Below are 12,529 nucleotides of genomic sequence, written 5' to 3' on the forward strand. Positions count from 1 at the left end.
TTAGAATTTGAATTTACAAATTGATATATGGAACCCAAAAAATCCCTTACCAGCCTGGTATGCTCTTGGGCTGGGGGCAACTGTCTGTTGGTGTTCCAAAAATAATTTTCTTTCTTTTATCCCTTCTTTACACCTTAAAATTCCATTCAAATTCACGTGTACCCCCACCTTAAAATGCACAGAGATTGGGGAGTAAAGAATGGTTGAGATTGCAGAAATCTCTCTTCCCAATCTCTGCGCGGTTTATTGTTGTCGTTGCCACTATTTTGCAGTCTTGATCAGGCTAATCCTCAATGTGTGGCGTATCCGCTGGTCTAGACTGTTTGCAGTTCCCTACTTTTCTTAATATCCGTCAAGGCTTAATGAATCCGTCATGCACGAGCTTGAAAAGGGTTTGAATGAAAAAGGTCTGGTCCCAAATTTTCGCTGCGTGTTACCACTACACAAACTTCGAGAGAGAAAAACAGACTGCAAGTAATCTATGTATCCACACATAAACCCCCAAAATAAATGCTAACCGCAAGCTACCTAAGCTAAATTAAGCTAACCAGAGAGCTATTTAGGCTAACCGGAGGGCTATTTAGGCTGACCGGAGGGAATTCTAGGCCAACCGGAGTGTTTTTAATGCTAACCTTAGCTTCAGTTCATGTAATTTTAAGTAAATGTCCAAGGGCAGTTTGAGATATATAAACGAGTGATAATTACACCACAAAGGCCGCTGGTGGAGAAACGCGAACACCATTAGTTTCGACGTCAGTTTAACAAGTTTTCATCAACGTTTTACTGAGGTAAACAACAACAATTCTTAGTTACATCGTTACGCGTTTTTACTTCCCTGCTAGCAGAGGCCTCTTTTCCGTTGTATTCGTAGCCTCCCACGTAGACGTTCTTAAGGGTTCGTCACGCGTTCCTTCCCCACGAACGTGGGGAAGGAACGCGTGACGAACCCCTAAGAACGTCTGCGTGGGAGGCTATTGTATTCGCTGAACTGACGGGTTCAACACAGTCCGTTTCCACCCAGGGCAGAGGTCTCTTTTCCTAGCGCCCGTCAGTTCAGCGAATACAACGGAAAAGAGGCCTCTGCTAGCAGGGAATGTTTTTCCTTGCCATAGCTTTAGAGCGGTGGACTTCTGTTCATCAGTATTTTGGCCATGTTACCGAGTGATTTATAATAGAAACCTACTAATAATCAAGTATGCAGTTTATAATTTGGTAAAGCACGCAAAGAGGTATATAATGTCAGTGATGCTTTGAGAGAAGTTTTTCTCGTATTGCTCTGTTTCCGCTTACCTAACTTTTTGCCGTTTGTACACAGACCACATACTGGCGAGTGCGTGTTTAACGTTCCAGCTTGCAAAATATTTCAAGCGGTAGGATGGCTATGCTGACTTGCGTGCTGCTTTAATTTGGAAAAATGCTTGACAGAAATTAGAGCAATTTAATAAATATTTGTCCCGAAAATTAAAGGAAGTTGGGCCACATTATAATCGGGGGGAGGGGTGGATGGGTATATAAGGTATGTTGCCAAGTCCGGCGCCAAAAGTAGAACATGAACAACCAACGCGAGGTCAGTTTTCTACCAAATGCACGTGCATGTGGTAATAATGACGTGTGCAAACGTCTGTATTTAGGCCCATCCGGAATCATTACCACGTGCATTTGGTAGACAACTGTCGGGAATGCCCCCGTATAATGAATGTCCCGACAAAACTCACAAAAGGTTCACTGCTTCACAACACGTTTTATTCACCGATCACGTCTCACACTCTACATGTCTCAACACCGTGTCACATGGTCTAGTTTTAAGCAATACTGGTGCCCAGTCTCCCACACTCTCCCCCCATATATCAACGAAGAAGATATATGTTTTCTACTCAAGGGAGACTGGCCTGTAACTATGATAAAATAAGTTCCTACAAAATGTCAAAGGTAGTCACAATCAACTCTATGCAAGAAGTGTTCAAATCTTTCAATGTCAACTTAAAGAGTTCTCAAATGCTTGAACTATTCTAAGTTCTCCTCTGCTTCAGCAATCTGACAGATTCTTTCCCCTGCCTGTAAAGATGCCTGTCTCCTGGGTCTAAATATTGGGGCATCAGCACTGAGAACTACAGGGGGTCCCTGGACAGCACAGTCACATGAAAGTTCCACTGGGTAAAGATGCTGCAGTGGTCTTTCGAGAAAGCTTTTCCCTGATCGCAGTCTTGCAGCTCTCACTACTCCATCTCTCCCTGGATACAGCCCCTGAATTATGCTGAGAGGCCACTTTCCCCGGTTCTTATCCTCAGATTTAATGATCACTATGTCTCCCATAGAAAAGATGCAGGGCTTTCCTTTATGCTTGAGGTTATGACGCTCCCTCAGACTGCGAAGATACTCGTTCGACCATCTTTTCCATACTGCATCCTTACATTTGAGGAGGTGTTTGGCTCTCTTTCGCAGATCTGCATCAGCACAATGATGTGGTTCCAGGTCTGGTAAGATGTTGCTGCGAGGAAACATCATGAAGTTAGGGGTGAGGGTTGGTAGTGCCACATCATCCTCCACATAGCTGAGAGGCCTGTTGTTTAAGGTTGCTTCCACATCAATGAGCACTTCCTCCAACTCCGTCCATGATAGCAAACCACACCCAATGGTCTTGTTGAGGGCATTTTTCACTAAGCCAACCATCCTCTCAAACTGCCCACCCCACCATGGGGCACGGCTGACGTTAAACTGCCACGTGATTTTGTTTTGAGCAAGGAAATGGTTAGACTTCTCATCACACATTGCGTTTCTCAACCACCGGGCTGCTCCAACAAATGTTGTTCCATTATCAGAGTAAATCTTCTCAGGTCTTCCTTTCCTTGCAATCAACCTCTTCAGACTCAGAAGGAACTCTCGGGTTTCCAGTGAGGACACCAAATCCAGGTACAATGCACGACACAGGGAACATGCATACAGGACAATGTATGCTTTGCCTTCAACTTTCCCACGTTTCTTGTATTTGATCGGTCCCGCATAATCAACGCCAACTACTTGAAATGGGGATGACCCTTGAGTTCGATCTAAAGGGAGATTACCAGGTGGTGGATTTGCTGCTGCTACGGCTTGGAACCTTCTGCAACCATGGCATGCTCGGACGGTTCGCTTTGCTAACTTCCTCAGGCGAGGGACCCAGTGCTCCCTTCTCACACTTGTCATTGTCAACCCTACTCCCCCGTGGAGGGTGCGGATATGTTCATAATGAACTAACTTCTGGGTGTACAGGTGTTTGTCTGGGAGGTATATCGGATATATCCCTTGTATTCGACCGCGGCACTCCAAAATCCCATCCTGGTTAGGTTGCTGGTTTAATCTTAACCGATCATCTTCAAACACACAACTCTGTTGGGCTCTCTTCAACCAGAACAAATGCTGATTCTTCAACTCTTCAGTTGTAAGAGGACCACTAACTTTCTGATTAGCACGTCGTGAATTGTGCACGAAACGTGAAACCCATGCACAAATGTTCATTGCTTTATGCAACTCAAACTTTTCAAGGACACCATAAAGCCTGCCAGTGGTATCCACAGCAACTTGAAACAGTTCCTTTGTAGCTTTCGCTTCTGCCGCACTTGCTGTAGAGGGTTGGATAACTTGCTCTGGAGGCCAGCATTCACGATCTCCCATCCATTCTGGGCCATACCACCAAATCTCACGAAACTCAACATTTCCACCCCTGCTTGCTAGATTGGCCGGGTTTTCCTGTGTAGGAACTTGCCTCCATGTAATCTCTGGCTGAGCACGAATATTCTGTACACGGTTCTCCACAAACTGTTTGTACTGCCCTCCACCATTGATCCAGAACAGAGCCACCGTGCCATCAAGCCACCCATTTAACTCTGTGATAGGCAATCCTTCTAGGGCAGATTTCACCTTCACCAATAAATTTGTCACCATGTGCGCAGAGATTAGCTCTAGTCGGGGAATCGTCAATCCCTGTTTGGCCAGCCTGGCTTTTGCTGCTACAAGACGCTGGGTAATGCCTGATTCTTGCTTAACGACTGCATACACTGCTGCACCTACACGATAACCACTTGCATCCCCGAAACCGTGTAACTGAATGTTCTGGATGGGTTCCCTGTGGTCAGCAAGGGCACGTTTAACAGCTATCTGTTTTGGTAAGCTCTGTTCCCACCTTTGCCACTTGAGTTTCAGGTTGCCTGCCAACTGTGCATCCCAAGCCAACTTTTCACAGCACACAGTACGATACAAACATTTTCCCACCAAAGTCATTGGTGAAACAAAACCAAGGGGATCATAGATGCTTGCAAGTTTACGAAGAATCCCTCTCTTAGTTGGGTCTGCTTCCCAGTCAGGAAAGGAGATAACAATCTCATCACGTTCCTTGTTCCAGCCCAGTCCTAGTAAACTTGATCCTCCTGCCTGGGGTTCCCCAAGTTGCTGCTTTGCAAAGGTGTCTTCCTTATCCACTGGTGAAACAGGGTTCTCTTCTAGTTCAGGCACATTTGACTGCCACTTGTGTAATGTGAAGGTTGCGTCTTCAAATATCTCAATAGCTTGTTCTTTCAGCTCCACTGCCTTTTCCACTGTGACATCACCACTTATCAGGTCATCTACATAAAGGCTCTTACGCAATTCAGCTACTGCATGAGGTTTGCATTCTTCCCAAGTATCCAGGTGGTACTCAATCACTCCGCCCAAAAGAAATGGAGATGGTGCAAGGCCAAATAAGGCTCTTGTAAATCGCAATGTCTCAATCTCTGAGTGTTCCCCTGGCATCCAATGGAAACGTAGAGCATCACGATCACACTCTCTAATACGCACTTGCAAGAATGCTTTCTTGAGATCTCCCACAACTGCTACAGGATGTGAACGGGATCTAACCAGCACATTCCACAACTTATTCTGCAAGGGGGGCCCAGGGTACAGACAGTCGTTCAATGATACAGCACTTGGGTGGGCCTTGGCTGACGCATCATACACAACACGGACTTTTGTTGATGCTGCTTCTTCTCTGATGACTGGTTTATGGGGAAGGTAGAACTCAACTCCCTGAGCTGATCCATGAGCAGTTTCCACGACACCTTCAGCTTTTTGCTCTTCAATGATCTCGCTGTAGGCCTGTTCCACTCCTGTGCGTTTCAGTTCCTGCTTTAAATTCTTCAGTCTACGAAGACTTCCTTGCTCATCAGAAGCGAGTGGGGGATGATTGCCCTTCCAAGGTAAAGCCGCTTCATACCACCCCATTTCACTGCGAGACAGCTGCTCTCGAAATTTCCTGTAGACTTCACCTTGGTCATGCTGTGGTGTATCAGCAAGTCCGAGCACATCAAGCCTACACAGTTCCTCATAATCCACTTGACTGGTCTGAGTCAGGAGCATGTGGGTTGTATCTATTTCCTCCCCAGGGGAAAGGATGACCCATCCCAACTTTGTGCGTTCAGCCACGGGTTCTCCCTGGTTGCCAATCCGGGGACGAGTGTCAGTTTTGATCCGAGCAAACACTCCAGCACCTAGGATAACGTGAACTGGGAGCAATGGCTTGCTATCTTTGTCATCCATTTCCACCCCCTTCAAATGAGAGTAAGTTTTCATCAACCGTTCATTTTGGGGATTTTCCAGGCCCAAGAGCTCTCCACGGTTGACTTTGGCGATATTGACTTCTAGACTGTAATCTCCAGACCTAGATGAAACAGAGGTCTTGTAAATCTCCGTTCTCGCTGTAGTAGAAGCCATAAGCATCTCAACTCTTTCGGGCTTGATCTCTGTAGGGCATTTTCCCAACATGTCCAACAACTTGGCTGAGGCATAACAGCTGGATGAACCAGAATCTAACAACGCACGGCATTCAATTCCACCAACCTTAACAACCACAACAGGGTAAATGACCTTATAACCATCAAGAGAAGACATAACACTCTCTCCCTTGGGCTCTTTATCAGGACAGATAGAAGTGTGATGTTTTCTTGAACAGAAACTACATCTCATTCTACTCGAACATTCAGCTGCCCTGTGCTTAGGCCTAGCACAGTTGAAGCAAAGCCTTTTCTCTGCAAGAAACTTCTTCCTGTCGTCAAAAGAGGTCACACTTGGGCTGTCAGAAGACTTATGTGAAATATCTTCACAGTACACACAAGCACGTGGTTTGGCTTCTTGTTGTCTCGTGTTGTAAACGCGCGAAGGCGAGCGATCACGTTTAGGCGGTTCTCCCGAATTAGACTCCACTGGATTTCGGCGAGTCCATGACTTTAAGGCATCACACAACTTCAGAAAGTCCCAGGTTTGCCAATGCTCGTCATTCCGAACCAAATCTCCTCGAATTCCAGACAATTTATCGATTGTAAGGGCTACATTTCCGTTCACTTGGCTTAATTTTCCCATGGTCTCAAGCGACTGGACATCATACGACAACCGTTCGTAAAACTGATGTATCTTGCGGGGCTGGTTTCCACTAATCTTCGGCAAATCCAAAATATCCTTCACGTAAGCTTTCTCCACTTCGCCATCATTTCCGTAGCGATCGCACAAAATGACCTTTGCTCTCTCGTATCCGTCGGCGGTGAATGGTAAACCATCGATGGTTTTCCTGACTTTGGAATCGACGAATTCCTTGAGATAAGAAAATTTAGAAAGAGCTGCCATGTTTGACTTGTCGATCCCTTCGCTAAATTGGCCCCAAAACCGAGTCCAATCGAGGATATTTCCACTAAACTTCGTAATTGTAAGCTTTGGCAATTTCGCTGCGGCGCCTTGTTTACCATTTTGGTTTCCCACGTGACTTGTGTTTTGATCTGCGTTTTGATCCGCGTTTGGCGCATGGAGGTTTTCCAGCTGTTTGTTGTACTGAAGTTTCTGTTCGAACAGTTCTTTTTCGAAGGCTAGTTGCTCCTTCCTGGTTTTGTCAACTTGCTCCTGATCAATTTCGCTTAAACATTGAGCAATTTTTTCCATGTCGTCGTCAACAGCTGCCATATCCGACTCCAACTTTTCTCCCCACGTGGTAATGTCGGCAATTTCTTTACCGGCGGCGATTTTCAGCTCTTCCACCTTTCGTTTTGCTCTCTCCACTGAACTGACAACCGCATGTAACGAATCCCTGTGTCTCTTGATACGGTTACCATTTCGACTTGCTAGTGTCGCTTCCGTTTTATCCCTGGTTATTTGAAGTTGAGTCAACTCCGTCGCGAGATCCCGATTCGCAGTTTCCATTTTCCGTTCGCTTTTGGCTTGTCCCAGTCACACAGTAAATTTCGGCTCTTTCCTCTTGTTCGAGGATTGTCACGGTCCCGTCGGAGGTGCCACTTTTGTCGGGAATGCCCCCGTATAATGAATGTCCCAACAAAACTCACAAAAGGTTCACTGCTTCACAACACGTTTTATTCACCGATGACGTCTCACGCTCTACATGTCTCAACGCCGTGTCACATGGTCTAGTTTTGAACAATACTGGTGCCCAGTCTCCCACACAACTGACCTCGCGTTGGTTGTTCTACTTTTTGCTGTGCTACACCGTGCTGACGAGAGCCAACTTGTTCGAAACAGCTGTCCACGATTGCATTTTGATTCTCGGTTTGGTCTCCATCATGTCGCTGTCGCTTTAAGTTTTCTACGCAGTCAGATCAGCGATCAGCCATGCAGTTATTTGAGCTACTTATGTTTATTTTTGGCTGATCCTGTATATACGTGCAGCATTTTCGTTTGCGGTCCTTTGCCATTTAAACAAGATGCCCGGCTAATGGCATTAACACGGAATGCTTAATGTAGCCCCAATTATTCCCCATTGTATGTTCCGCAGATATTTAAAAACTATCCTCCCTTGGCAATTGAAATAATTGTCTGAATCGTTTTATTCAGATATATTGAGTGATACTTATCGTTGTGTTACTAGGAATCATACCAGAAATAACTCTGCAATAACGTCATGACCCCGCTGAACTGGTCTGGCCTCCTATAGCTCTAATCTTTCGCGTTGATTATTCGATCTGTTTTTGAAAGCGGAGTTTCTTCGCTGTGAACTCTCCCAATTACCACCGTTTCAACTGTCAAGTACCACCCAGAAGTTACTATTTCGATTTACCGCTTGCAAAAGGTTTGTTTTCTTTTTGAAAACGGCAGATCAGAGTCTTAAATTCAGACATGTGGCCGCCATTGAACGAAAACAACTTTTCCAAAAGATGATTTGCTTTGACGTCACACAGGTAGAGATAAGTGGGTCCCCTCCCTCGTGATGTACGCGCCCATAATGGATTTTGATTGGGCCGTTTTTGTTTAAGACAATCAGAACAATACATCCCTACTAGGGGAGGACATATTTTAATGCATAAATTAATATGTCGATTTGCGACTACTACGAAGAAAAAAAAAACAAGATGCCTGCTACACTGGCATTACGCGTGATGCTGGGGCTGATTCATTTATTCCAACTGTATGCTTTGCCGATTGATAAGACTATCCTTGCTAGTGGAATAGTTTAAGTCACGACGATCACGTTACGTTGTTTCCTTTGTGTTACGCGACTCAGAGTATCACCGGAAATTTTAGCCTCCCACGCAGACGTTCTTAGGGCAGGAACGCGTGACGAACCCCCAAGAACGTCTGCGTGGGAGGCTACGGAAAATTTGTGAAATTCCATTACGATAACGTAAGCTTCTCAATGACCTCTTTTCAGTCTCGCGTCGTGGTCTAAGACTGTCAAACAAAGCACGATTCCTTCGCCAGGAACTCACCAATTTCCACCGTTTTACGTGTCGGGTGCTTCTTAGAAGTTATTCTTTCGATTTACCGCTTCAAAATGGTGAAATTTCCGTTTGAAAACGGCACACTTGAGTCCAGAACATGTTAAAACAATATGGCGCGACTATTTAATCCGTTATTAATAAATATATCAAATGATGCATTGACGTCACACAGGTAGGGGTGAGTGGGTCCCCTCCCTCACGATATAAGCGACAAGAATGGATTTTGATTGGCCTGCCTTTGTTGAAGACAATCAGAACAATACATCCCGAGTAGGAGAGGGGAGAGTTTAATGAATAAATTAATGTACCGATTTGTAGCTACTACGAAGAAAAAAAAAAAAGAAATCGACCCGTTTTAAGACACGGTATGCCCCCTCGGGTCATCCCGCGTAAAAAGATGCCCCAAATGGCATTTACACGGAATGCTTAATGTGGCCTCATTTATTCCCATTGTATCCGGGGGTATCCAATCAATGGAAACCGATGATCGTAAATTCAATCGATCAATCGATATCAATCGATAAAATTAGTTAATTGGTATTGGCCAATCGATGACCAATCGATGACCACACAAAAATCGTTCATCGATTGCTATCAATTGGCTCAGCAACCTTGAACAGACGTCACGCACACTACCTGTCCGATCATCTGCCATTTTTAGGAAGTTCTGGGGACGTAAAACAAATTCCGACCCAGAATATACCAAACACCAAAACTAAAATGGCTCATCGCTTATTACTATGATGAAAAAAAGGAACGTCTTTTTTATCTTTTGCTTCATATTTTATTTCTTTTAAACACAGTTGGCGCCTTCATAGATTTTTTTAGTTTGTAAGTATGTGATCTTTGTTTTAAGCACGATTAGGTTCGTTATTATAAGGCTAGGTATTGCTGCTTTATTCATTATTTTGCAACAACTCATGCTGCTGTTGTTGGCAATTTTATTGTTTGCAAAAGTACAACTTCTGTTACCAGAATTTTTCTGTGAAGGCACGATGCAACCACTTTCCATTTTTTGAAGCCTATACATTGACCGATGGAACCAATTTTTAATTTGTCAAAAAAAGACGGATTCCTGTGGACGGGGCATTAACGTTAAAGAGAAAGAAGAGAGTATTGTTCTCCTGTTAACATTAACATGAAATGAGCGGTTTATAATTACTGCGTACAAAGTTGTTTTTTATGCGTCGATTCCGGTTCCGTTCATCTGCAACCAATCGATACCAATCGATACCAATTTATTTATCGATTGGTATTGATAATCGATACCAATCGATAACAACACCAATCTTCTTCATCGATTGGTCATCGATTATCAATGTCAATCGATTAATTGATATCAATTGGTATCGATTGATATCGATTGTCATCGATTATCGATTCCATAGATTGGATACCCCGGGATTGTATGCTTCGCAGATTTTTTTTAACTATCTAATAAAACCGCAAATGTTTAAGGCTATGCTTCCTTTGCAATCAAAATATTGCGTTACGGTGCTCGCGATCATACCGGGAATTTCTTTCTGAAAATGTCATGACAGGGGCAGATACATATCTGACTTATACGTTATGCAGGGTTATTTTAATTTCCTATTTATCTATTGCATTACATCATTACAGATTATTCGAGAGCATACCGAAAATTGTTTTCGGAAAACGTCACGACCCGGGCCAGATTACATATCTGACTCAGACAACAGAAGACAATACTATTGCTGAAGACAAAAATTAAAGACAGACAAAACGTTTTCCTAAATGAACACGAAATCTTGACAATCAAACCTTTAATTTTTAAAACTATCCTCCCTTCGCAATTGAAAGAATTGAATAGTTTTGTTTAGAAAGACTGCGTAATATTTTATCATTGAAGTTACTGGAAATCATACCGGAAATGACTTTCTCATAACGTCATGCTTATCATTGACCTTAACTTTCCTTCGCGCTTTGTGGTTCTAAGACTGTCAAACAAAGCGTGATTCCTTCGCCATGAACTCTCCGTTTTCCACCGTTGTAACTGTCGAGTGCTTCTTAAAAGTTATTCTTTCCGTTTGCCTCTTCGAAAAGGTTAATTTTCTTTTTGAAAACGGCGTACGAAGATAGAGCTATTTTGTTTCTGAACCAGTTTTTCTTCCTTGACCCATTCCTTAACAGCTTGAGTTGATGCAACGGGTGTTTGAGCATCTTAATCTAGCACAAAACCTTGAAAGTCCCAGCAATGTTCAGGCTACTACTTAGGACAGACTTTTGCATCCGTCTTAAGACATGTCTGCTACGCTTTGCTCCTAGTCATAATTTCCCTCACACTACTACTCAGTCTCTTAAAGAATCCTCCAAGCACATCCATCATAATATTGATTTGAGTGATCTTGTAGCCCGGGTACTGCTTCTTAATTTCCCACCGTTAAGTGGGGCGTACTTGAGGTTTCAATCCAAGGGCAGCTCATGTCCAACAGTGTAACTGCTTTCCTCTCCTTGTCTACAATCTTGGCGTCCATTCCGTTAGCTTGCACATTTGTGTGCTCTGCATATACTAGTACATCCCAATATGCCGGCACTTGATCATGTTGGTAGTGCGGCTTAGGTTGCGTGGGGAAGTACCAAGGCGGAACGGCCTGCATGGGTTGGACGTCTTTCACTAGCTCCAAGAGAAGTTTTTTGAGCACTCCGTTGTGTCTTGATAGATACTTCCTCTGTGCCAATGCACTGAAACTTGACACGAGGACGCCTATGGATGTTGACGAGGAATAAATGTATTGCTAGCATTAACAACATGGCTGCTATTGTACTTCAGAGTTTGAGCAATAATTTTCCTCAATGTATGAGCGATTTTGCTTAAAAAAGCGTCCTTCGATATAGCGTTTTTTGTAACAGAAACATCTTAATATGCGTTTCTCAGAAGGACATGAAATTTTTGATGAAAGAATCTAAAAGTAATTACAGATTTTTTATGGGAGTGCGTTAAAAAACACATTGGAAATATGAAGAAAAAGTTAAACTGAGAGATTTCCTTTGAAGATTAGTTTCAACGTGATGAGTTAACATTTTTGAAGTTATATCCTATAACCAGATAAAATTTCGTGTTAGCTTTTAACATTCTATTTTGATTGAGTAAATAATTGTCCGTTGAGGTTCGTTATTTACAGAAAAAGCACAAAATGACACAACTTCAAAATGTAGATACTGTACTGTACATAGGAAGCCTGTTATGATCTTTATCAAATATGAAACATAAGTCTAAATTCGTACTGTTATTTTTATCGCATCATGATCAGAATAGTATACACTAATTACTGAGCTGTCGATGTTACCTTTGTTTGCTTGCCTGACATAAACATGGTCTAGTAGACTACCTGAAATGAATGTAGGCATTTTTACAATCTGTAGATAATCCAAAGACTCCATTAATGACGTGAGTGGTTCCATGTCTTTGCTGTTAAAATAGTTAATATTAAAATCCCCTAGGATTATATCAATAGGATTACTTCTAAGTAAATAATCAATACCATTAATAAAGCCAAGAATATTTGAATTATTTTTGCGATAAACTAAAAGAAAGGAAATATTAGCTTGAACTCTATGATTGTCAGAACTGAACATAAACTTAACAGCATTTAAAGTAGGAAAGTATTCTTGATATGTAACATGAATATTATTCTTGGTGCAGATTGCCAAACTTGAATACTTATCTGAGTTATGATCATACCTGTATAAAGCAAAAGGAGTCAAGTTATCTATAATATCTGAATCATTGTCACCAGGTAAAAGTTGTGTTTCAGTGAATGCTAGAAATTTACATCACATTTAAC

General features: G+C 42.8%; 1 protein-coding gene and 1 pseudogene across 2 annotated transcripts in view; one reads left to right on the plus strand and one right to left on the minus strand.

Annotated features, from left to right (window-relative positions):
- LOC146482292 (uncharacterized) overlaps positions 1 to 12,529 on the plus strand; it is a 58,294-nt pseudogene that overhangs the window by 15,927 nt on the left and 29,838 nt on the right. Inside the window, exon 5 of the transcript XR_014864119.1 lies at positions 1 to 808. This exon is cut by the window's left edge and continues 1,774 nt beyond it. The product of XR_014864119.1 is annotated as an uncharacterized LOC146482292 (transcript). The remainder of the gene's footprint in view (positions 809 to 12,529) is intronic.
- LOC146482293 (uncharacterized) lies at positions 2,005 to 7,194 on the minus strand. The gene has a single exon (XM_085107139.1). It carries the CDS (start codon positions 7,192 to 7,194, stop codon positions 2,005 to 2,007), a length of 5,190 nt encoding a protein of 1,729 aa, XP_084963265.1.

Source organism: Pavona decussata, unplaced genomic scaffold, assembly GCF_977016875.1.
Source record: "Pavona decussata unplaced genomic scaffold, jaPavDecu1.1 SCAFFOLD_46, whole genome shotgun sequence".
NCBI lineage: Eukaryota > Metazoa > Cnidaria > Anthozoa > Scleractinia > Agariciidae > Pavona > Pavona decussata.

What these genes read in the sequence shown, in the direction of transcription:
- LOC146482293 (XM_085107139.1), bottom strand. Translation starts at nt 7,194, where the DNA reads ATGGAAACTGCGAATCGGGATCTCGCGACGGAGTTGACTCAACTTCAA.